This window comes from Cololabis saira, chromosome 4 (assembly GCF_033807715.1).
Source record: "Cololabis saira isolate AMF1-May2022 chromosome 4, fColSai1.1, whole genome shotgun sequence".
Taxonomy (NCBI): domain Eukaryota; kingdom Metazoa; phylum Chordata; class Actinopteri; order Beloniformes; family Belonidae; genus Cololabis; species Cololabis saira.
In genome coordinates, this window is record NC_084590.1 from 23,765,739 (window position 1) to 23,792,487 (window position 26,749).

The 26,749-nt window shown below is 40.2% G+C and overlaps 1 protein-coding gene across 3 annotated transcripts in view; it reads right to left on the reverse strand.

Annotated features, from left to right (window-relative positions):
- Nucleotides 1-3,684: 3,684 nt before the first annotated feature.
- The window catches only part of LOC133441668 (arf-GAP with Rho-GAP domain, ANK repeat and PH domain-containing protein 1-like), a 66,062-nt gene continuing 42,997 nt past the window's right edge, over nucleotides 3,685-26,749 (reverse strand). For 2 of the 3 annotated variants that reach the window (XM_061719206.1, XM_061719208.1), the window contains 21 exons: nucleotides 26,164-26,338; nucleotides 24,755-24,889; nucleotides 24,526-24,661; nucleotides 24,347-24,449; nucleotides 23,644-23,836; nucleotides 23,468-23,513; nucleotides 22,598-22,761; nucleotides 21,391-21,603; nucleotides 20,768-20,873; nucleotides 20,521-20,668; nucleotides 19,897-19,980; nucleotides 18,169-18,255; nucleotides 15,441-15,558; nucleotides 14,488-14,601; nucleotides 14,247-14,392; nucleotides 14,066-14,148; nucleotides 13,464-13,523; nucleotides 10,941-11,004; nucleotides 9,866-10,024; nucleotides 8,496-8,541; nucleotides 3,685-5,997 (listed from right to left, as the gene is read on the reverse strand). In XM_061719206.1, the coding sequence (XP_061575190.1) occupies nucleotides 8,521-8,541; nucleotides 9,866-10,024; nucleotides 10,941-11,004; nucleotides 13,464-13,523; nucleotides 14,066-14,148; nucleotides 14,247-14,392; nucleotides 14,488-14,601; nucleotides 15,441-15,558; nucleotides 18,169-18,255; nucleotides 19,897-19,980; nucleotides 20,521-20,668; nucleotides 20,768-20,873; nucleotides 21,391-21,603; nucleotides 22,598-22,761; nucleotides 23,468-23,513; nucleotides 23,644-23,836; nucleotides 24,347-24,449; nucleotides 24,526-24,661; nucleotides 24,755-24,889; nucleotides 26,164-26,338 (2,355 nt within the window). In that variant the 3' untranslated portion in view covers nucleotides 3,685-5,997; nucleotides 8,496-8,520. The remainder of the gene's footprint in view (nucleotides 5,998-8,495; nucleotides 8,542-9,865; nucleotides 10,025-10,940; nucleotides 11,005-13,463; nucleotides 13,524-14,065; nucleotides 14,149-14,246; nucleotides 14,393-14,487; nucleotides 14,602-15,440; nucleotides 15,559-18,168; nucleotides 18,256-19,896; nucleotides 19,981-20,520; nucleotides 20,669-20,767; nucleotides 20,874-21,390; nucleotides 21,604-22,597; nucleotides 22,762-23,467; nucleotides 23,514-23,643; nucleotides 23,837-24,346; nucleotides 24,450-24,525; nucleotides 24,662-24,754; nucleotides 24,890-26,163; nucleotides 26,339-26,749) is intronic. The other variant, XM_061719207.1, reaches the window with a different exon arrangement.

The following is a 26,749-nucleotide window of genomic DNA, read 5'->3' on the forward strand; positions in this document are numbered from 1 at the left end:
AGCAGGGAAACATCTAAAACATGCAGGACTGCGGCTCTCTAGGACCAGGGTTCCCTGGTATAGGGGCTGGCAGACACAGGTGAGGCAGGCAATTGTTCTTTGTTTGTTTGTTTGTTTGCCAGTGAAATAAAACCTCAAGAAACTTTATTTTTTGCCTGGACAATGGACTTTGTTGTATCCTGCGTAAATTCACTCCCTAGGTGTCTCAGTGGCCGTTTGATTTGACTCAGTATATTATAGTTTCATACTTTTGAGTTTTATTTTATTTTTTTTATAATTCACGTGGAGGACAAATAGCCACTACACTAAAGTAAAACACTGATGGAGAGCTGAGAACTATGTTTGGTTTGATTCAAAATTAAGTTAGTTCCGTCCTTTAAGTGTGGTTCATAGCGTCATCAAGTTCTGTACTTTAAAGTCACTTACCCTGAGAGTTAAACCACATTCTGACACTAAAGCTTCAAAACCAAAATCAAGTTTAAATAAAATTAAGGTCTTCCTGAGGGGGAAATGGGATTTGCCTTCCTGGAACAATGAGAGCAGATGGTTTGACATGTTTACTACCTGTGTGATTCACTTTGCTCTGCAGTACAGGATACTCCACTCTCCAGGGCCCCAGAACACGGCAATAATTGCAAAGTTTATCAAAACTGTTTCGTAGAGGAACAAGATTCATCTCCACAGACACAGATCAAATGTATCCTCAACCAACAGTTTCAGCTGTAATAGTATCTGAGTCACAGGTTGTCTATCATTTCAGAGAAAGTCCTTTGTGCCAGCACATATTTATGTGCCAGCTTATGTTCATCTGCCAGAGTAGGTTCAGTCTGAGCCGCAGCACCCACTCAGCCTCAGCAATGAGTGGAAATGTCAGGTGGAGTACAATCTCGTGTTCCATCAGTTCACACGGACCTTCAACTTCCACCGCAGAGCACCATTTGTCAAAAATGTTTCCAAAGTCACACCGACTAAGCATGCGAGTGCTTATCACACTTCCTCCAAGTCCAGAAACATTGCCAATAGCCCGCTGGGACCAATTCACGAGCTGTCACAACGACATCTCTACCAGCAGAACGTTTCTGGCTGTCAACTGTGTTCGACGCTGAATACGATTCTTTCCTGTCAAACCCGTTTAAAAAAGAACTACACAGTTAACCCCGGGCCATCTCTTCACTCTGGTAACACTTTCAGAAAAGGAAGGAGATGGTCTCCAGGCCTCTCTAATTTAGACTTCAGTCATAGATGCACACAGCTCAGCACGTCAAACCATTTCATACTTTGTGAAACAGGTGCATCCCTAACTTTGCTTTTTATCTGCTTATTTTGACCTCCCTTTAATCTGCTCTCCTTCTTGTCAATGTCTACCTTCCAAAATGATACAGGTAAGTGTCCAAAACAATAAAAACATAAACTGATGAAGTATATTATGAAGATGGTTGGAGGTGCAAATTCTGAGCCTTATTTTGAGGGAGAAGTAAGGCTTTAAATATTTAATACACACAATCCCTTAATTTTGAGTGCTTAAATGTGAATGCAAAATTGTCTGGAAAGCTCTTTTTTTGGATGAGTGTGAGCGATTCTTTCATTATGCCCTCATCAATTTTAGCAGGTTAAAGGTCTGGAGGTGACTCCGTGAATTGCATTTGAATTTGGTAGTTGTTACTGTGAATCCACAAACACGCTGTCAAAACACATCAATGCTGCAAGTTTTCAACACAAGAGGCGAAATCGGCCATCCACAGGTTGGAAAAATGAAATAAAAACAAATCCTGGATGTCAATGAAAGGCAACAATGGTGGATGATTGCACGATCCTTATCAGGATAAAGGAAAAACGTCCTTATTTCCAACTAATTAAAGATCTCTCCAGCATGACAGCATACTGTTATTCAAGACGACCGTAAAAAGGAGATTTAATGACAAAGCGTCCAAAAATGGATACACCTCATGACAGAAAAAATAAGATAAAAATTGTCCAAAACAAAAAAAATATGCACGGGACTGAAGGAGGGAAAACAAGGTTTGGAAAGAACTGGAAAATCCCTTATCTGAACCATTAATGAAAACACAAACCTGTATAATACATTTTATTTGTAGAGCACCTTTCATGTATAATCTCAAAGTGCTTACATAAACAAGGGAAAGTCAGGACACATAAAAGACCAGAAGAAAAAGAAAGCATAAAAATAATAAAAACATCTAAGAAAGACCAGGGAAAGCCTTCCTGAACAGGAAAGTTTTAAGCCCCTTTTTGAAAGTGTCCAGAGACTGGGGTTGACGTAGGTGTTCAGGGAGGGAGTTCCAGATGTGGGGGGCAGCGGAGTGTATGAAAAGAACTGACAGAAAAAGATTGAGAATACTGCAACGGATGATTTAATCATCACACCTGATGAAAGTGGTGGTGGTGGCGGGGGGTATTTGCTGAAGAAATAAAGTCAGACCCACAAACGGCTGCAGACAGGTACATTTAAGGCTTGGTGAAGCATCGCAAAGGTGAAAACCCTTTATTAGTGGTACTGTTCATAGATTTTTCGATTCAGGAACTCTTTACCTCCAAAATAAACTTACAAAGTATTAAAAATGTATTTTATTTAGTTTTATATGCATTGGTCCAACTACATATAATCCCCCTAAAACACGACTCTAAATATTCATCACTAATGTCCACTAAGCGGAGCAGAACCTCATCCATGCTGGTCAGAAACAGTCAGGCACCTTTACCAACGCTGGACCTCAACAGTTCAGGCTGAACTTCACTTAAATGAGGGTTCCTTGTTCACTTGAAGCCACTCTGCGTGTAATAAAAGCCATTTCAAGTGTCACTCACTCGCTTTGTTGTTATTGTGTGCTGAGAATGAAGTGGCACGCGTACGTGCACACACACAGGTGGACGTCCAGATGTCTGTGGAGGCCAGGTGGCTGTTGAAGTCCCTCTTATTGTCTATTTTGGGAGCTTGTGGCACACTGTGCTCAGTGAAAATTTACAATTTATTTTTTGCATGCTGGCAGGTGGGTTGACAGGTCCCGGCAAGCTGGCTGGCACATCGTACCTCCTGTAGGACCATCCCTGAAGCCGCATTCCCAGTTTTTACTTTATCTCCTTCTTCCATTCATGACCTTTCTCCGGTTCCATCCCTGCGTTATGCAACTGCTGCCATGGCCTATATAGTAAAGGCCATCTTAGCATGTATGTGTGCATGCTTTTCTACCCCTGGTGGGTTTCCTGTGCACATTTGAGATGATTGTGAACAGTTTAGTGAAGATCTCCTGGGTGCGAGTCCCTTGCAGGGCTCTCCTGTGGGTGTCTCGAGGTACAGAGTGACCCTGATGTGTCAGTTCTACTTAGATGAATGAAGAGCTGGTGGAACACAGTGACGCACACAAGCACACACGCTCACAAACATGCACAGAAAACCTCCCCAGGGCTCGTACTGTACCCCACAACACACAGACAGCTGATGTTTTTCCTCAAAGCACATTGCTTGCATTTTATGGCTTTGAACGACATTGTCATGCAACCTGCGGGCTTGACAAAAGTTTTATATTAACCGTACACTGTATGAACATGCAATGCAAAGTGTTGTGGGAGTAGTTAAAGCCAAGCTTGTGTCTACAGATAGGAGAGGTGGCAAACAGTGAAATTAATATTAAAGCAAACACACACACGCATGCACAAATACACAACTAGCTGAATGTGTTTATTAAAGTTTCAGAAATGTGAGCGTGCAAAAGCATAAATGAGAGAGGCAGAGAGATAACAGCCAGCTTAGAAAACGTGTATTAATCTCTGTGCTTTGTTTTACAACAATGAATTACAATTAAGACACACTTTTGGATAATGATCGAAACAAAAAGTACATATTTATCCCAACTCCTATAAATGCATCCACATTAAGAACTGACGGAAAAACTAAAAAAACAACTGTAGAGTTTTTGATCAATCAATGTTGCTGGTGTTGATTCCTTGTAAACGAAAGGTCCAACAATTAATTCATGTGTAATACTGGTACTAAAAATCTCACCGTCAGTGACAGTGATGAAAGCCCTTAATAATAAAACTTAAAAGAAAAAGAGTGCATACTTTCTACAGAGACGCCATCATTTCTACAAAGAACTAAGTCACTTCTGACACCAGTTAATACACACATGGCTACACACTGCAACTAAACCTTCTTCACAGGTGCTGCTCGAGGATGGCTTTAAAGGAACATTCAGGGTTAAAACAACCCTAAGTCTATGATTAGACGGTAAGGAGTGTAAACTTTCATTAGCGATCAAATATGGCCTCTTCTTTTAACAACTGCCCATTTTTTCAGAAATATATTTTTACTGATGTATGAAGTCTCCTCCCGCGTCTGCTGACAGTCGTTGGTGAGGTACCTGGGTGAAGTCCTCGATTTACACTTTCTGTACACTTACAAAATTCAAACACGCTCGTGTCTGTTTAAAACGATTCACCTTGTTGTTGTTCCTGAAGATTGTTTATACTCATTACCGTCTAATAATGGAGTCGCGTCCTTTAACATTTAGCAGAAAATCTTGATTATCACGAGAGAATGAGCAAACGTTTGACTGCACAGCATTTGAGATCCCCTGCTGTCAAAATAAATAAATCTCTTCAGAAAAGAACATCTACAGATAACAACACTAAGGACGGGTGATGCGGCTGCTTAGCAACCGCAGACAGATTCATCCTTAAACTAAATATGTACAAGTTGTGATCCCGCCTGACAGAATGATACAGACATTGCAATGTATTCTGATATAGAACTGTGTGCCCCGAACTATAAAAATATACAGTTTTAAAGTTTCTATGCTGTGTTTACATTTGTTAAATCACATCTACTAAATTTACAGTATTCAGAAATATTCCTGGTAAATGAAAACACAATCCCAGGAATACAGAAAGAAAACAGAGAGAAGGCAGTCCCGATGAGATGACATTCAATGAGCCAGACAAAACATCTGTTATGAATAAATGTGGATTAAAATCTGACTTTAAAGGTGCACAAGAATAATAACAAATCAAGTTATTCTTTTATTTTATTACACCTTTCTCTGCTAAAAATATTTTGCTTTCAGCTGTGACTTCCATGTTTCAATTTTATGAACACAAAGGTTGTTTTTTTTTTTAAGTGCAGGACCGTCCTTGCTTTACGCCCCAGCAGTCAATTTTTTAACATAACAAAGTTGAGCCCCACGTGCGTCATGTGTCCTCGTACACTGCTGCACACAACCACACGTGAGCACAAATATGAAACTACAACCAAGCTTTTGAAAAGCAACGGCCTGCAGTGTAACAGATGATGAGATGACAATTCATGTTCAGCTCAAGTCCAGAAAAAATTAAAAAATAAATCACCTCACAACACCTTTTAACACCAGCTGTCATTTTTTTTAAACAATTCTTTAATGCTTAGCTGTACATCTATAGCACTGATTTGTTAAGCAGTAGTACTTCAGGTGAAGACAGAAGAACAGATTCGGCTCCAAATCATTGTCAGACTTTTATTTTAAATATTTTTAAGCACTATATTGGTCCCTAAAATAATGTTAGTTTAAACATTAGTTTCCGTGGAAATAATTGGAATCGTGACATTGAGTTTTCTCGCAGAGAGTCTGTCTTTACTCGGGTAACCAGTGGAAACGATGAGACTCTGGGTCCAAAATTTCTGCACAACAAGCAGGAAGCGACTAAAGAAAGGCCTCATTTCGATTGTGCTACGTCACCACGTCGTCCTCCTTTAAGGCCAAAGGTCCATGTGATCTGTTCCATCCATCTTACAGAAGTCATCTGTGTATGGAAACCAGTGTAGATTGTGTTTTTACATATGATCCTGGTGTTGGATTACTTTTTGATCAGAGTGGAAAATGCAGCATCCATGTGCAATATAGGTGTCCGTGCTCCCCGGGCATCAGTTGATCTGGTCTGTGTGATCACAGATTGATGAAGTTACTGGAATATTCAGGGGTCCGCTGATGTGCCTCACCACCCACCCTTTAAAAGGAAACAAACATCAGGGATTCAGCATTAGCAATCAATCAATCAATCTTTAATCTCTCCAGGACCTGCACGCCTCCAGGACTGTGAAGCGTGCAGGAAAGATTGCAGCAGACCCCTCCCACCCCGGACACAAACTGTTCCAGACTCTTCCCTCTGGCAGGAGGCTGCGGTCCAGCAGGACCAAAACCTCACGCCACAAAAACAGTTTTTTCCCGTCTGCAGCTGTCTTCATCAACAAGGGCCCGGTCCCCCCTCTCCCCCATCTACCACGGACTGTCCCCCACCCCACTCTACGTTACATTAACATAAAAGACTCCAATCCTGACCTTATGCGTTACATTAACACACATCCTAGGTCAACTTTGCACAGACTCATATCGGGCACTTTAAAACCACCATGTTGTACATTTTCTCTTTTCATTATATATTTAGGGCCCGAGCACTGACAGTGCGAAGGCCCTATTGTATCTGTAGGAATTTTTCTCGTTCTCGTTTTTTTTCCTTCTTCCTACGAAATGAGGGCCTTTTCGCCCCCCTAAACGTGCCCCAAAAATCACCAAATTATGCACGCAAGCCAGGCCTTGTGAGAAATTTGATATTTAATGGTTTGCATTAATGGGCGTGGCAAAATGGCTCAACAGCGCCCCCTAGAAAACTTTGTGCCTCAAGCCCCACAATACGGTTTGATGTACATGCACGAAAATCGGTACACACCTGTATCATGTCGCAACTTAAAAGAAAAGTCTCTTGGCGCCATGGCCAAAACCAAACAGGAAGTCGGCCATTTTGAATTAATAGTGTAATTTTGGCGCAATTTATGCCATTTTTTCGGCTGTTTCTTCGCCCGAACCGTAACGTGCACCCAGGTGTGTTATACATCAAAATGTGAGTCTTGATCCTGCGACGATGCGCATTACTTTTCTCAATTCAAAGCGTTACCGTGGCGACGATAAGACGCCAAAAAGCGTGCCCCCCCATCATCTGATTGGTCCATATTTGATAGTTCCTACTTTCTGCCATAACGTTTGAATGGTCTGACATAAAGACTCGTGGGTGGTGTCATCGGACTCGGTTTTGAGTCCTTGAACATAATTGGTGCAAATTAGCCCCGCCCCTTCATCTGATTGGTCGATATCTGATAGTTCCTACTTTCTGCCATAACTTTTGAATGGTTTGGTATAGAGAGTCGTGGGTGGTGTCATCCGCTAAATGTCCAGGCCTGAAGAATCTACATGCAAGTCATACAAGCGCTTCCACTGCAGCACGCCTGAACGTGCACAAGGGTGCGAGGGCCCGTGCATTGCTGCTTGCAGCTTTCATTTGTCTTTGTATTGCACTAATCACCACAACAAATTTGTTGTGTGTGTGTAAAAAATTTGACATTAAACTTATTTCTGATTCTGATTATGTTTATAAAAATGTCTCTGTGTGTCTTTGATCATCCGCTCAGGTTAGTATTTGTGCATAGTAAATGCAACATGCAGCCAGTCTCACTAAAGCTAAAATGAGTTTGGAGAATCACAGTATTTTCAAAGACCCTAGGGAGGTCAAGCTTAAAATCCTCATTCAAACCACAAACGTCTCGGAGCCAGAGCCATGGCAACCAGCTATGAGGCTGCTCATGAGAGATGGACTCAATAAGCTGTAGTCAGGCGATAAACACAAACCCAGCCTGACAGAAAAAAAACATCATATTAGTTTCAACTGAGGCATCACGCTTTAATTCTGACTCAAATTTCATGTCACTTGTCACACTCATGTAACAGAAACAAACTTGACTTTTAGCCTGACTGGGGTCAAAGTAGATTTAATTTTTGTTGTTACTGGATCCTGGATTTAGCAATAGAATAAAGTCACTGCCTGGTCACAAATTAAATAGATTTTTAGTTGTTTTTTGTTGTTTTTTTAAATGAGCCTTTCAAAGTTCTTTGCTAAATCTTTTTGAAGTTAGAAAGAGTAAATAGCTTTTTCCTCTGAGCTATCATTTTATATACTGCCAAGCACAGTGGTGATGATATGGGCTTGATTTGCAGACAGAAGACCTTGGTACACTGCAGTTCTTTCAGGTTTTTTTTTTTTTTTTTTGCGGGGGGGGGTTGTTTTATTACCCGAGTCTTCTTAAGCTAATGTTGGTCCGTCTGCACTGAATGTATGTAAACAAAACATATTACTCGATTATATATTTTTGACCTGTTTTTATACGTTCGTGTGGATTAAATATTATATATTTTAAGATAATATTTTGATTTCAAATTTTGTTGAACAATGTTATGTTTGATGCAAAACATTGAAGTTTATTGCTAAGGTCACCTGAAATTGAAAAGCTTATTAAAGACGTAATTATTGAGGTGAGCTGGCATACAGAGATAACCATTGGCTTATTAAAAGCTTTTGTACTGGGATTTACTCGCATTCAACAAAACAATGAATAACTCATTTTAAAAACAGGGGGCAATGATTAGATTTCAACATCAACAATGAATGTTTCTTACCTGGATGTTGCCGTTGCTGTAAGCATTATCGCACGTCTCTAAAGAGCTGAAACATAAACCACAGAGGGTTGATGACAAAGGTGCACAGATGAAGGAAATGGGAAAGTTTGCTTTAGATCTAATGATACATGAGGACTGTGATGGACTGAAGACTTCTAAATGGGCTTAAGAATGAGAAAGAAGCCTCGACTAGAAATAAATACACATATGATGGATTCACATCAAGAGGAGCGAATCTGGTTCTGTTTGATATCTGAATAATTTCCATAATAAGAAAGAGAATACCATCAAACCCTGAGATATTCTCACACCTACAAGGTTGTGATTTTACACATTCACTTCAGATTGAAAACTGGTCATAGTGACAAAGTAAACATCTTTCCTTCTCTAAAACAAACACTGCACAAGCACAGTTCCTGCCCCACCACCAAAGCAATCACATCACCAGCGAAAAAAAACAAACAACAAACCCTCATCTGGTCAATAGACGGAACAGGTGAGGATCTGAAGAAAATATCAGGAAACATGTCGGATCTCGCAGATATTCCAGCAGGCAGAGTCAGATGCTAATGTGACACTTCTGTCTAGAGCAAACTAGTGAGCTCTACGTAACAGGGAGAAAACAGCAGGAGACAACATCACAATCTTTGATTGTGGAAAATTGTTTTCTCACAACACCAAGACTGAATATAGTGGTTGGGATTTTCACGTCGTTTTTATTAAACAAAAGATGAAGAGGCTGGTATTGGTGCGGATGAACAGGCCATTTGCCTACGGGACAACATTTAATTTAAATGTTTAAACCCACAAATGTTTCTGTAAGTTTCGATAGGATTCATCCAGTTTATTTTTTTTGAGTTTGAGTCTAAAAGACATGCAATATGAAGATCCTGCTGTCTACTCCTCATTACAGTGTCTGGATTCTTAACCATTTTCAGGGCCTGACACAAATGAGTATTGTCTTTTCATCCAGGATTTGAAAACACACAAACCACATTTGTGCAAATCCCACAGTTAAAGAACCCAGGATTTGTCATGATCATTGAATCACAGTTAAATTATGTATCAGAGACAATTCATTCTGCAAAGGGTTAAACCCCCAACGCTTGTCCTCCTTTTGACAAAAAGATTCAGAAAATATACCTCAGAAGCTTTTCAAAGGGAAATATTCTCAACAAAAATCAGTCCTCAAAATACATACCCCACAGGTAGTACAATATGTGAGCATGTTGTTCTGCTCTTCAATTAAAGATCAAGGTTGAGGGTTTATACAGCCTGGTTAGAATGAAAGTCTCTGATTAGCCAGCAACTCGAGCTCGAGTGGCCTGGTTTGTCCTAGATTAGTCCCCGTGATTGGCAGATTGACTCACAGCAAGCGCGTCTTGACTGAAAGCTGCTACGCTGTTCCGCATCTCATTTTCACTGCCACGCAGTGGTATCAGTGACACGTTACCATGACGCGTATCTGGCAGTACGCGGCTCACTTGGCTCTGCTGGAGTCCATCCTGAGGCCACACATCGCCTTCATACTTGAATACAAAGTGGACAAAGAAAGACGGTGTCACAGAGACAGAGAGGAAAAAAATGATGCTTTCTTCACTAATTATCATCATAATCAGCAAAACTACAGTTTCTCTTTAGGTGTCACAGTTTAGTTTTTACAGGTTATACAGATTATCAGCCAGTGGAAACAAAAAGTAATAGATTATAGGTTAATTTTAATTTAACATCATTACATAAATTTGAGTTACAGCAGGTCTGTTACATGTGTATATTAAAAGAGATACTCCCCTTTTAAAGATGATGCCATTCCCTGAAAAAAGGGCTTTTAATGCTTTGATAAAAATGCCGAAAGGAATGCAGTTAAAAAAGCTAACTTTTAAATCCATTTTACCTTGCAGTACCATCTCTGACCACATGGGGACAGCATATCATAGCGCCTTCATGTGTCAGCCCCTAGTATTAGACACAATGAAGCGTACCTCTAGTGGGACAAAGTGGTATTGCAAGAAGTGCCAAAGAGTGGTTGAAACCATGTGTTTACACCCCAATAGATGTGAAAATCCCGCGGTGGTATTACAATCCTAACTTCCTCTATGGGGTTCTCCATTTTAAAACTATCCACTTCAGAGGTACAGCCAATTCATCATGGTGTCCAATTAGTGATAAACAAGAAAACCCTTGATAATTGTACTATGAATCTGTGTCTGTGATGTCACAGGACCCTGCCGATGTAAACAGCTTACTGAATGACATTTTCAGACTGAAGCAGTCCCAATGTGACATGGTTGTGTATTGTCGGAAGTTTAACGTTGCTAGTCACTTCAAAACACCAAAATATATGCACTCAAATACAGAGAACCTTATTTTTTTCACATGTCCTCTTCGATACAAGAGCGGTATTGTTGAATGAGTGAGTGAGTGAGCGTGTGTGATAGTACACACCTGGATACTAAGAAATGCAGCATACCACTCCCTCATTTCTGACTGTCCATCACAGCAAAGATACCTGCAAATAAATAATGATAAAGGGAAACAGACTGTGCAACAGTTCAAAAGGCGGATTGTCTGTGAGTGTGTATTTTCATGCACATCTCATCTCAGGAGAAAAGAATTTGGAGGCATAACAACTTTAAGAGACAAAAGAAGAAAACAACTGACAGAAAGACACAGAAGCATCCAAAACGTTTAAGTGAAATTGACATGCTCTCTCCTATGATGCCCGGTGGTGACGCCACAAGAATAAACACTCAACTGGATCCCTAAATTAAAATAGAAGGCAAAGAAAAACACTGAGACTTGGAGCACTACGAGTCTGTCTGTGTCTGTAAAAAGTTTGAGTGTCTGCAATAATCGTATATGTGTGTAAGCGCATGTCTCATGCGACTCAGGTTCCCATCCCATTGTGATCTGAATCATCACCCATGCTGTGATGCTAAATAAATACGTTTTATTTATACAGTTCTTATTGTTAGAAGCACCAATTTAGACTGTAGCAAGTATTCAAGTGCTCGCCTTTGAGACACAACAGGGATAGAAAGAGACTTCACAAACAACATACACACACATCGTTCAGTGTATACCGCAGGCAGAAATTTAGCAGACACACACACACACACCTCACACACAGAGCTCCTCCCTGTCTCTAGCTTGCATCATTATGCCTAACAGAGATCATTAGTGCTTGCTGGGATTCAAAAGAAGAGCTTGTGTTTCTAAAGCTGTGATTCTCCAACACAGCTGACTTTTTTAGTATTGCTTACAATTAACTAGTAACTGATCTGTGAAAGATCAGTACATCTATCAAAGAATAAATGTTACAAATTTTCACACGAATTATGGAGAGCTACAAATCCAAAATCGGAGAGTATCCATAAGGCTTTAAAACTATATTTAGATCCCCACAAGCACAGCGATATAGTGCATCCAAAAGAGGATTTTGATGCGTCAAGAGGAGTTTAGACGCAGATAGAAGCAATTCCAGTACAAAACAAAGCAATGTTAAGTGCATTTTAATAAGATTGGAGGAGCATCAACATTAGCACCCCATCCACTTGATCATGCTTTCAACTGCTGCCTCATCCTCAACCCCCCCACTTCTTGTTTTCTTTAATCTGTGGTAAAATCAAAGCTTCTAACAAGGAATAAAGTGTCTGCCATTCAATACAAGACTTCTACCTCTTTATCTGCCACTGCCTCCCCGTTCACTCTCTTCACTCCTGACATGTTTCCTTGCTGTTTCTGTTTTCAGAACATGACAATGGAGCATAACTGGAGATGATGTGGCCCACAGCGTGACGGGGGCAGCTCTCCTACTACAACTGGGAAGATGTCGACTGCTGTTACCGACGCAGGGCTCAGCAAACCATGCACACACATTAACAGAACAGAACCTGTGTGTGCGTGGTCACACACACATTAGCTATGGTAAGGCTCAGCAGTTAGTATTAATGCACCTGTACCTAGATGTAAAAAGAAAAAGCAAACTAATGACAATTTGTGAAGAAGCTGAGATGTTTAAAAAAAAAAAGTCAGATTCATCCATCATTATCAGTAGAGCCACCACCTCATTTATTATCACCATCTGTGTCTCACCCCTGTACCCACTGCTTCAAGTAGACAGCTTTTTCTCATATAGAAAACACCCTTCTGCTTTCCTTTCTGTGATGTCGTAAAAGGCGTAGCACATCAAACTGCTGGCAGTAATTACAATAATTACACCATATAATCAATCAGTGCATTGGTAAATAGTTAAAGTGATAAATGAAAGACGGGCTGATTTAAGGCAAAATGCAGAGCTGGTGTGTCAAGGGTTTCTGGAAGTCACAGACAACGTAAAACCAAAAATGTCAAATTAAACCACCCCTGCAATTTGATTGCGTGGCAGTAGCAGGGAAAACATGTTATTTCACATTTAATATATTGTAAGTTGTGCATCAAACTGTTCATCACATCAGCCTTAGTGATAGTGATGCACATCTCCAATACACACACTTAGTTGACACACGCATGCGAGGAAGGACGTATATGTGAACAGACTTGGGACAGAATATAGCCACGGTTATAGGTGTACTCATGTGTTTCCCCTCTGGGTGGAGCCGACCTTTCATTCGCTTCCTTCTCCAAACTCACATGCAGGGATCTGACCTGTTTTCTCTGCCTAAAGAGAGCCCCCCAGCTTCCTCTGATGTTTGTTGTGTTTACATGCATATGATAAATGTGTTCAAGCTGTCGCAGAGGGAAAAAAGCCACTTCACGGGAAACATGAAAGCGCAGGAAATGTCAGAACACCTAAATGACCTTGCAGTGAAGGCTGTCACCCCCATTTTTTGTTTTATCATAGTATGCTGCTTTCACTGCAGGAGTTTTTAACCTTACCTTTATTTTGACAACAACAGACCCATGTAATACATTGTATATTTTAGATTCAATGCTACTTGGATAGTTTAGAACTAGGCAGCTACTTACCACTGTTGTCTCTCCGGCTTCTCTTGTTTTTTGCTCTCATACACCAACGTCAGACCCCAACTAGAAACACAGGAAGATTTTCTTCAACAGCTGTACTTGTAATACTGATTGCTGGTCTTACTCTGCCCCCTAATGGTCTAATGCTGATAAGTCCATGGCACTGTAGTACTTTAGATGAGTGGGAAAAAACAAACAAGAGAAATTCCATATGCAATTTTAGGAATTAACTACTATTTTACATTATTTTGTTGTGGAGCAACTACAGTAAAAGCTCAATTTAGAATATATACACACACACACACACACACACACACACACACACACACACACACACACACACACACACACACACACACACACACACACACACACACACACACACACACACACACACACACACACACACACACACACACACACACACACACACACACACACACACACACACACAAAATAAAAATCCATTGAGAAATCTTGGATTAATTCTGTTGCAACATGTAGATCATTTGTGATCTTCAGGACCGATATTTCTCTTGGTATCAAAGATATAACGTTCAGATGAGCTACCTGTTGCTTAATTTAATGGTCATGCAGCTTCTCACCATGTAGGAGGACGGACTTTCTTTTTGATGCCTTGATAAACCTTCAAGTTTTTTACTGGCCATTCCCGCTCTGGACGGTTACTCTGGCAGAAAGAGAACAAACCAGATCATGAGCCTGTGAAAGGCGGATAAATGAAAACACAAAAGTGTAAATGTTTGCTGTGACCTGTGTCACTCTTACTCTGACTTCCTTGTACATTCTGAGCGAGGTAAAACTGAGTACGAAATATCGGTCATGGAAATTTCCAGAGGGCAGCCCCAAGCCCAAGATGCTTCGCTCTTCCCTGAATTTTATGATCCCGTGTTTGGATACATCCGCTTTACTGGCTGTAAAGCAGAAGAAGAGATTAAGTTTCCAGTAATGCAGGAAGACAATACACTACAAAGATGTAGAGTGAGACATTTTGCTGGTTTGTGTTTACCCAAATACACAATCATGGCCTCCATGTGGGAATGTTTCTTAATAAGTAGATGTGACTCGGTCCCCACAGAATGAAGGATGGGTAAGACTCGCTCCTGATAATGCAGCAGACGCTCTAAATAGACAGAAAAACAGGATGATGTAACAAAATGAAAACTGGAATGATTCCCTGACATAATAAAAGAGAACTTGAACTGTCTGAGATAAACGCATCAAGCAAAATAGGAAGAGTTGAAAAATGTTCATCTGACAAGTACTGCAAACCTGCCAAATCATCTGAGCGTTACTGGCATTTGATACGCCACCTACAGGCTTCACGGTGGGAACCCAGACGGTCCACATGCCAAACTCAAAACAAACCGCAGCACACAGTCAGTGCTGAGAAGGATCTTTTTGCTCAAGGGTGTGCGCGTCATTGTGGATAGCTCACATCGAGTGGAGAGTACTTCACTGGCTTTGTGTCATTGTTTTTGTTTTGCTGAGGGCCTTTCATCTGTCACTGTTAATTTGACAGAGCTTGTATTCCATCATATAAACCAATGTTAGTTTCCAAACTGCAGCTTTATCTTTATCTTTCAACATATCTTTGTCCCTCTGCTCAAACCCAGAGACTGCTGGTGGTTACCCACACCTGATCCAAAAACAGGATCCTATGAAGCTGAGTATTTGGTATTCACTTCTTCACTGTTGTTCTATTACATCGTTACTGTTGACTGTTATGAATCAGCAGTTGTGGCTTCAGTGACGCTTTTATTATGTCTGCTGTTTGCTTCATTGTCTTATTCTGTTTTTTATTTATTATGAGACTCAAATTTTCACCTGAAAAAGGTGAGACATATATAAACAAATAAATAAACTTGACTCATTCATTAAAACAGTCTTTTGCACTGAAAAAAGGAAAAATTGTCGTATTAACTAGTCTACCCTCTCTTATGTTCTTTAAATCTGTCTTACCCATTTCTTCCTTGTCGCACACCTCCCAGCAGCTCCAGTAGTCTTTGTCTTTAACTGCGATGTTACGTCGGTCCAAAACTTCAAGTATCAGCTCGGCTGCTGTCATAGAACCAGGAATCTGAGGAAAAAGCCAAACTGATCCTTCAAAATGTATTCGCCATCAATAAAGTAAGTGCAACTGCACACAAATTTAATTTGCTGTCATGGCACTTAAGGACTGTCTCAGAAAATTAGAATATTGTGATAAAGTTCCTTATTTTCTGTAATGCAAAAATGTCCTACATTCTGCATTCATTACAAATCAACTGAAATATTGCAAGCCTTTTATTATTTTAATATTGCTGATCATGGCTTACAGCTTAAGAAAACTCAAATATCCTATCTCAAAAAATTAGAATATTCTGGGAATCTTAGGCCCCGTTTACACGTAGCCGGGTATTTACAAAAACGGATATTTCCTCCTCTACGTTTTGAAAAATTCCATTGTTTACACGAGATCGTTTTCAAAATCTCTTCGTTTACACGAACCCGCATACATATGCTGTTAAGCGGTGCTATGAGCAGCCAAACTTGCAGGGGGCAGTGTAACGAGAAGCGTAAAGTCATGCTAGCCAATCAGAGTCCTGGAAAAAAACGTCAACAAATGACACGTGTGAAGCCTGAATAATATGGTTCCACGTTATATTGACGGCGTAGCCTACGTACGGTGCGCGTCGCCGCGTACCCTACGCCGTAGGCTCTGCGTTGGTGTAACGCGGAACCATAAATCAGCTTTGACTGCCAGTTACTTCCAAGACGGAACGAGAGTCTTTCGTTTGGAGTGACAGAGAAGTGGAGTTACTTTTAAGTGTGACTTTAGAATATAAAACAGGTAAAATACAAGAAAATATTGACGATGGCCAAACTAATTGTAAACACAGGTCGCACACATGACGCTGGTGACGTTTCTGTTGCATAATGTGACGTTCTGAAGCCTAAATCTCAGTTTTCCTCTGTTTAGACGCAAACGTGAAAACTGAGTTTTTAAAAATCTCCACTTTGGCCGGAGTTTTCAGAAATGATCGTTTTTGGTGACTTTGAGCTCCGTTTTCGTGTAAACGAACGGCCAAAACGCATGAAAACGCCTCAGTTTTTGCTCCGTGTAAACGGGGCCCCTTTGTTTTGGCCTGAAGCTCCACCCTCCACCTATCTCCCAATCACGAAGTCAGTAGTGTTTCGGCATCCGGGTTGCCAGCTCGGCTCTAATTATCGCAGCAGCGGCTACGAACGTGTTGGATGAAAAAATGTCTAGCTTTCCAAAACCTAAAAGACCTCGTTATGAATCCGAGTTACGTCGTGACAAGGTCCGAAATAAAACAAGGATTTGTATAGGAGATGCTTTTGATAAATGGAGACGGCTGAAAACGGAGAAGAATTTGAAGACAGACGCCAACGTTGCTGATTTTCTCCTGGACAGGTAAGATTCATAGCTAAATGTTTGGCTAACGCTAATTTACTTGGACAAGGTAACAGTGCAGGGCTGTACAGTGCGACAGTTTTCATCGCATTTGCGAATAACAATAATCCGGTGCGAAGAGAAATATGTATCCACTCGCATTTGTGCGAGTGAGTTGCGCTGGGGTCATGTTAAAAAAAGTGTGAATATCAATATGAATGTCTCTTGACCTACATCAGCCTTTCTCAACCGGGGTGTCGCGGCACCCTGGGTGTCGTCAAAAAATGACCTATCTGACATTTCATATATGAATACCGTATTTTCGCGACCATACGGGCGCCGTGTGGAAAGGCGCACCCTCAGTTTTGTGTCATTTCTGTATTTAAAACAAACACACGGCGCACCGAACCTAAAGGCGCCGTCTACACACACACACGCGCGCGCCGCAGAACACACATACAAGCACACGAGTGTGCGTATTTAAAAATAGAGCGGGAGCAAAACTTTGTTTGACTGTAGGCTACTTTATTTCAGTTTTTACATTAATCAAACCCATCAAAGTCCTCATCCTCTGTTTCTGCATTAAAGAGCTCCGCTAAATCAGCTGTGCCAGTCCCAATTTCTTCGCTTTCAGAGTCACTTTCCGTGCTGTGCGGTGCCTCGGACTTGCCGGCTTTTGCAAAAGCTCGCAAAATAGTCCCAGCAGACACGTTAGCCCACGCATCAACAATACATCTGCAAACTGTGGCATAACTTGCCCGGCGCTGCTTTCCACTCTTGGTGAAACTGTGTTCTCCCTCAGTAATCCATCTCTCCCACGCCGCTGCAGCCTTAAGGCTGATTTATGGTTCCGCGTTACACCAACACAGAGCCTACGCCGTAGAGTACGCGGCGACGCGCACGTACGGTGCGTACGGTACGTTCCTGCTGCATTCTGCAGCCTACCTGGCAACCTCTGGTCGGGGAGGTGGGTACACGCCGCTCAACAGTATTTTGAAAGTGACTGCAGTACCAGTTTTGGCCATTTCTTACACATGGCTCCTTTAAGATGTAAGCCATAATCAGCAATATTAAAATAATAAAAGGCTTGCAATATTTCAGTTGATTTGTAATGAATCCAGAATGTATGACTTTTTTTTTTTTTTTTTTTAAATTGCATTACAGAAAATAAAGAACTTTATCACAATATTCTAATTTTCTGAGACAGTCCTATAAATGCACGTCCGCGAAAGTAGGACGCAACACTGAAACAGTGAGATGCAATATTGTGTCATTTCCTGAAATTCAGTTTACCTTGACATGTTGCTCTGTCGTCTCGTCCTTCTCTTCCAGGTACACTGTACAGATGAAGTGGCCATCGCGTTCAGTTCTCTGGTGCGTCTAACATAAAAAGGGTGAAACAGAAACGTTAGACACCATACACAGAAGACGGCCAAATACAGCATGTACAGGCAGTTTTCTTAATATAAAATGCTGCGAAAATTGGGCAGGGTTAAATTATTAGACTCTAAATCTTAATTTATTTTTTCTTCTCTATGCAACTGAGTCTTCCAACAAGTCAGCAACACAAAACAGACATCTGTAAGTCAAGGTCCTGGACTGGCTCTCCCAAAGCTCAGATATCAATCCTACTGAGAAACTGTAGCTGTAACTGTTCAAGGGGCCAAGATCCCCTTCACCACTATATGTCAGTAAACACCTTTTTTAACTTAGTGGAGTTTTGTCATTGCTCCTTTGACAGAAAGAAAAACACTGTTGGTTCTGGCGATTTCCATGAAATACACTTAATTGGTTTCATAAAAAGGGCAAATTATTTCAGCCTTTCCAAAAGCTTAGCTAAATCCATTCTATTTTTTTTTTTTATTATGAGATTTACAGCATTGTTATAAACAAACCAGCTTGTAACCATCTCAGGTAATCTTCTTCTCTCTCATACATGTATGCCTATTTTTATGTCTGCCAGAGTGGTGGCCTTCTACATTTGCAGTGATTACTCTTTGGACTGCATATCCATTCCAAGGGCAGTTCTAACATGTAACTCGTGTGATTATCGCCAAACCTTTGATACCCCATTGTCTTCCTCATTGCATCGAAAAATGAGGAAGTAGTTCACAACTGGAAATTAAACTGTACATTATTACTTCTGTATAGAGAGCTGCCGTGTGTGGAAATGTTTGCAGTTTCTAAACAAATAAAATACACTGCTCAAAAGAATTAAAAGGGGCGCTTTTTAATCAGAATATTAGACAGACATTTTTCCCTCCTCATCCTTTCTGACCATTCTTCACTAGTTTTGCATTTGGCAAGGATCAGTGTCACTACTGGGAGAATGAGGCGCTACATGGACCCTACAGAGGCTGCACAGACAGTCCTACTCCTCCAGGATGGCAGATCCATATGTGCCACAGCCAGGTTTGCTTGTCCCAAGAGCATAGAGGAGATTCCAGGGAACAGGCAGTTATTCTAGGATAGCTGGAGAGAGGGTCATTAACCCATCAGCAGGACCGGTATCTGTTCCTTTGTGGAGATACTAATCTTTGGACCCATTGTCAGATTGGTACAGTGGGTCCTGGATTCCTCCTGTTGCACGACAATGCAGAGATGGAGGAGATGACACAGGACACCCTCCATTGTGTCATTAGGAGCCTCAACATTGTCAGGTATGCGTAAAAGCACGTGCGGGCCATTCAGACTACCGAATACAATTTTAAGTTCCTGCAAACAAATCTCAACAAAGTAGACTAGCCAGCCACAACATTTTTCCACTTTTTGAATTCAGCCCTCTGTAAGTCGATAATTTCCATTTCCAACAATGTGGCATCCTTTAGTTCGCAACATACCATCCAGTCCATATCGGTATACATACCCAGGATGATTTATTTTCACATTGAAATCTGATGCGTTTACAAATTGTGCCTTTATTTTATTTATTTATTTTAGCAGTGTATATTAGATGTGATCTTAATTTAAAAAGAGACATGTATTAAATGTTAATGCATTTTCTGACAGTGTGTTTCTCACAGGAAATTTTGTGTTGAGCTTCTCCCGCATTTGCACGATGGCTTTGATCTCTTCCAGTTGCTTATTTAGTTGCTGCTCGTCCACCTGCACACCAGGATAAACATTCATTAATTCATTAGGAAATTAAAATCATTGACTAAAGCATCTTCCATTTTTTGTTTTTTAAATAAATCTCAATTGCTGACCAGCACTTTAATCTCTTAGATACAAAACAAATCAGTTTAGATGAGACTGATAAGTACATTTCACCAATGCACACAGGGATTCCATTCTGAGCTCATGACGGGAAATCACATGATCTTGCATTTCCTTACTCTCCTAAACTTCCTGCTAATTTCCTGATCTTTTCCAATGACCTTTTCTTGAAAGAAACAAATAGCCCTAGTTCAGACAGGTTTCTGTTTATAAGACATGTTATACATACAAAAGTGAAAGCCACTACAAATTAAATGTCATGACCAGAATCTCTCCCCACAAGTTTTCCTTACGTGCTGGTAAAGTTTGTACACTTGAGCTATGTTACATCGTTTTCCCATTACTGTCATGATTAAAGATAAGAAAGCAGCTTTGACAGCAAAAATACTTAGCCCCCTTTGATTATTATCTTTTGTATAACAGTCTGACCTCAAATATAAGTATGTAGTGCTGTATGAGGTCCTCAATGGCCTGGCCAGCAGTGTAATCCTGACCATCAGTCTGGAACAGAGTGGGACCAAACACTATGGCCAGATTGTGGAGATTCATCTGATTTAGCTCAGAAAAACGCTGCACGCTGAAACAGACACACACACACACACACTTGTAGTGCCAGTAACGCATTTGTACACACATACACAGTAAGGATGTTGGTCATTGTGTAGTCATTACTCACCAATAGAGGTGGTTAATAAGGGCTTGTAGTGTAGCCTTGTTCACATGAGGAAGTTTGTTCACTAGGTGCTTGTACTGGGAGATTTTTGCCTTTTCATCCTGAATGGCTGGAGTAGAAGACACCGAACAGATATCGTAAAAACACAGGGGGTATCAGGAAGTGTGTATCGTAACGGTTGGCTCTATGTCAAGAAATAAGAAGCATCCAGAAATGAGAAGCACTTCATACAACAAGTCTAACCTCAAACATGAGCGCAGAGCAGAAATACAGAGATTTTTTTGCAAGATATCTAACACACAAACGCATTGTTTCGAGAAAACTGATTTTACAACTGAAATGATCATGTTCACATAATACTTTCATTGTAGTTTCATAAAATTAAATTCCACAATTAAAACTCACTCCAAAACTTTTACATCAAAAGTAAAGAAATTCTGTATTAGTTCACCTTTGCCGTCCTTAAAGGTTTTGAATTATCAGCCATTGTGACATGGTCTAATTTAACAATCTATTGGGACTGTTTCTTTAGGACAAAATATCACCCAAAACTACCAAAGTGAAAAAGGTCTGTCCTTCACTTACAGCATGTTATAGACACAATTACACAGTCAAGTGCATCCTACCTGCAACAGTGAGCCAGGAAGTGGCGTTATGTTTTGTAAACAGTCCATCCTCCAGCTCCCTGAAGAAGCGTTTGAGTGTGTTGGAGACATCATCCACCTGATTCTCTCCTTCCTTTAGGCGAAGACTGCGAGCATCACGACGGAATCTCTCATACAACGCTGCCACCCGGGAATTCACACCGCTCTTGCGATAAATTCCTTCTGACATCAAACCTAAAAGAAATTTGTTAAATACACAAGTATTTATTATGAATATTTTATTATTCATCTTTCAGTTTACATGGTGGGGATGATTCTACATGGACTGAGATAGGTTTGCTGATCTCATAAGTGCTTAAAGACCACGGCATAAAAAGTAAATTCTAACGAAAAACTCGAGTTCTAAATGTCAAATGGGTTGTAAACGGGTTATCTGTGATGTAATCATCAAAGACATTGGAGACTGTTACTCAATCAGCTGACTGTTGAAGGCAACACATAACAAATCTATCATGGCATCATTGGCTAGTGGGGTCAAAACACCAGCATGCAATTAGCGTGATGCCGTTGCAAAATTCAAGACCATGAACGAACATTCTTTAAAACAATAGTTATGAGTAAAATGTGTTCATCAGATTACTGAAACAGGTTATGTCCACCAGAAGGCACTGACGAAAAAAAAACAGACAACAATGACAACGGTCTATCTTGCTTTCTCTTTAATTCAAATGCGCTCATCAAATTCTCAAAACAAGACACAAAAAGAACATTGTTTTCTTATGAATTTCGGGGAAAGTAAATCTATCTTATTGTATGTAGCTAGTGATACATGGTGTGTGAGGAACAAACAAATATGCAGCATGATTGTACCATGAAAGATGATTACATTGGCTATTATCGGTACATAAATGTAAAAACTACAGCTTTTATTTCTTTTGGAAAGTGGAGGAAAATGATGAATGAGATGATGAATGGGAGATAAAGCAGGGAACACGACACAGAGGGGAATAAAAGCCAGAGAGAGAAAAGAGTGAAACTGAAGTAGAACAGAGTGTCTTTGTTTTCTTGTGGTCCGTTGGTCTCTCCCAGAGCCAGATATCCTGCTATTATAGTCACATGACTACACAGACACTTGGAGTCAAGTGTGCTTCTCACCAGCTAAACTACAAGAAAACGTATATGATGTACTTCACCTATAGAAATATGTCCATGCCTGAATAGCTCTTACCACATTGTGTGATGTAGTCGATAGAGCTGAGCACTATGACAGGTATGTCCGTCTCTGTGAGCTGCTGCTGGCTCAGCGTGTCCCCTCCACTCCCCGCTGCTGTCTGGATAGACCCACACCAGCCAGCAAAGTCCAACTTCCTTTCTCCCTCTATGTACAGAGTTCTGCAAAAAAAGAGACAGGCATACAAGGAAGGATTGAAGAGGGGAAAAAAGCAGTATGAACTGTAACGTTCACCCTCTTTGTTCAAATGCAGAAGATCGTTCTCAGGATTGAGAGAAAAAGTTATGATTGAAAAAGAAAAAAAGTTCAATTTCTGAATTAACTTCAGCATCTTATAAGAAACCCTCACCTGCATGGAATGTGTGCTGCTACTAATCAGCCCATTTATCTGCTGGTGATTTATAACATAATTACAGGGTCGATGCAGGTAAGGGATTTTGTTACAAGCTTCATCCAAAGTAATAAGAAAAACGCTCAATATCACACGCACAACGAGATGCACGAGTTTCAAACACAAAGGAAACCAGAACTGGGTAATACTAAACAAAAGCACATTGTTTGCTGCAGTGGATTAACACTGTCAAAAAAATGAGACAACTTCCAGTCATCTGTTGTTATTTCAATAAATAAAAGCTTGTCAGAATTCGGAAATTACATTCTTCTAAATTCATAACAACAAAAGCCGACAAACTCAATTTCACACATTTTTATAATGCAAATGAGTTACATTTTATTAAATTATAATCTTAGTCATAGACATTAAATACTCATATCTTTTTTGTGTTTTTTTTAGTGTGAATGCAAAGTTACCAACAAACTGAATTTAAGTCAAATACTACCAAGCAATCTTCATGACTCTTTTCTCACCTGCCTCTCTCCACCAGAACCAGCACTTCATTGTCTTGTTGAATAGCTGTAAAAAAAAAAAAAAAAACAACAACAACAAAGACCACACATTTAATTAAATATTCTATCTCACCATGTGCACATACAGTATAAACCATCTTTGGTGTCCATGTTCACCAGATTTACACGTCACTCACAGAGCTCATTGAGCTTGCGGAGATGGATTTCCTCTCCTTTACTATCCTCTAGGTAGACATGAAGCGTGGAGCCCACCAAAGCAAACCACCCAACTTTGGATGTTTGTAAGTTCAAGCCATCTTTACACTTCAACCGCCCGATCCGCTCAAAACCCAGCCTCAACAAAGGCTCTGCCGTTGCTGGGATGAAGCTCTGCAGATTAAATGGGGACATTGACACTTGGTAATACATTACACAGTTAAGTATCCAAATTAAGTTCAATGCTTAATGTAAACAATTATGTGAAAACTGTTCATTTAAATTATCATTTTACTGCACAGAGACAAAGAGAGTTCTGTGTCAAATTATCCCATCATGCAGACATTCTCCTGCATAATGTCACATTGATGCATCATATTCTTTTCCCCATTAACACTGAAATTTAGTCCACGCACTTTTCTGCATCCACTTCAGCATAAAGCAGATAATAACTGAACATTTTACAAAAACATGTCATAATAAGTTCTGCCTAATTTCACACCAAAACACAACTGACAGTTGTGGTATGCCTGTTGTAAACAGTGCTGTGCTAAACAAAAATAAGATGCAGAAAACAGGTACATAATAGCTGTCCCTTTCATGACAACTCACAACAAGCCCACTGTGTATCAAATGTGTCCTCTACAGTGATCTACCTGAGGATGGAGAACAAGAATCTGTTACCTTTGCAATAGACTTGACCCATTCCTTGTGCTTTTCTGGGTCATCAGTGCCAAACAGATAAAGACGCTCCGACTCAGAGTAGAGTTCAAAGGTATATTCATACCTGGGAATTGAAAAAGGAGGCGGGGTTAAGGAGGCGACAGATATAAATTATGTGGAAAAAAAGAATGTGCGCATACCCATGCTTCTCTTGCATGTCGACTGCCAAACACACTATCTCTGAAGCTTTAAGTGTCCCATTAGGGTTGGCATTCTTATCACTTTCATAGTAGCTGAATATCCCATCATTTAGGGTGCACCAGCGACGACTGAACTCTAAACACATGGAAAGATAGATTTAATCTTAAATGATGCACCTTTTTTTTTAACTGTGGAGGAGAGTGTGCATGTTGGTGCTATAGTGTATACCCTCTTTTCCCTTGCGCTCTGTGATGGCTCGAGCCATGGATGCAGTTTTGAAAAGGAAGCCATTGTACGACACACAAGGTGGTGGTTGGTAATGTTTCGGTTCCATACCAGAAACCACCTCTAACTGTGGCAACTCTGCAGAAAATTGAAAGAAAAAAAAAAGATAAAAATGTTAACAGCATTCCAGAGCAGGAAATGTTATTAAAGGAATGTTCTTCAATTTTTTTTCCACAATTTTGACACTATTAGAGTCACCAGACCAAATAGACCAAAAACTACAAGTATAACAACGTTATTTTTATCCTAGACTGCCCTCTGCAAAGTAGTTTAGATATAAAGCTCAAACTTATACAACCCACATGACAACCCACAGTCTGTTTCTCATCAGTGACTAACAGCCTTGTCCACAACATAACTCATGTTGGCACAAATGACACAGCAGTCTGAGAGTTGCACATGCTGAAGTGGGGCAATGAGATATTCTATTGATTTCTTATTGAGCATTAAAATTTGAACCCAAAAAATAAAAAAAAAGAATAAGCAAAAAATAAAAACAAAACAAACACATTTGGGTAATATGAAGTACCTCCATGATTCAACTGCTTTAAGACCCACATTTAGCAGCTATAACTTTAAGTAGCCATTTCTTGTATAATTTTACCAGTCTCTCACATCAGCGTGGAGGAATTTATTTGGGCTTTAACTAGGCCATTTCAAAACCTTCATTCTGATGTCGATGAACCACCACCTTTGGCTCACTGAGCTGCTGCATCCACCCAGTTTGAACCAAATTTTGGCTGGAGAGCGTTTCTGTTGAAATTATATGTGTTTGCCCCCATTAAGTTTTTAAGACATGGGTAGCTAGCTGATGTTGAGGAGATTTTCACCGAATGTGACAAAAAAAAAAAAAAAAAAGTGTTCTGGGTGAGAAATCAAGTTTTATGAATCTTGGCGTTTGTTCTGATGCAGTTTTGTGAACCAGTGTCATGTTTCCACGTTTCCAAATAAACTATACTTGGATTCTTCTAATTGTGCTGTCATGGACTTTGAAATGTAAAATGTTCTGTGAGACCTATAGGTCATTGAAACCTACCCTCTTACATTTTATGGAAGCGGTAACGGGGTACTTAGTATTAACAACCCTTTTTTTGTTTTTCACATTATGGCTTTACTTTTGTTGGCATAGTGAAAAAAGTTACCTGTAATTGTGTTGCAAGGTTGTATTTGCCTAATAATAACACCACATATGAGCAGGTTGTTTTTTTTCATTATTTCTTTACGCAAACAAAACGTAGGATTAAAATGAGGTACGAATTGGTGGACATGGCTTAAAATAAAAACCCCTCAACACAAACATAATAACCACTGAAAACAAAGTTGTTTTTGAGCCTGTGTGTGCATTACCATACCTGTGTTGAGGTTATGACTGATCAACTCAGCTTGCAAATGTTGTGAATGTGCGCTGGCCAGGGAAAGAGGGGAGGGACAGTTTGCCATATCGGTTGGACAATTCACATCTGCCCCGCAGAAAATCAGGCTCAACGTCTCCAGCACATCACTGCCCTGCACATTTACACAAAGAGCCTGGGGAGAGAAGAAGAGACAGTAAAGGAAAGAGAGATACATAAGTAAATTCATGAACACAGATTTGCGATTGTCTTTGCATAAGAATCAGAAGCAACAAGCAACAAGATGTAATGAACATCTTTACTCAGTACACGAAGGCACTGATATGAAGTTAAGTCTCACTGCAAATGTAAACTTTTTTTATACCTGAGATGGACATGTATTCGATTTTTTGGTCTTTGGGTCTTTGGCTCTTAATGTTTCTTTTTTATACGTTTTCAAAAAGCTCTCTGAGTTTTATGTGCGAGTCCATTGTAAGCTACTTGAAATTGAGTGAAGCTGCCAAAAAACTGTTGACAATCATCCTAGAAATAATGACAAGACTTAAATCGGGTCAAGAGAAGCCTGGTCAGTTCTTATTGTACAGAG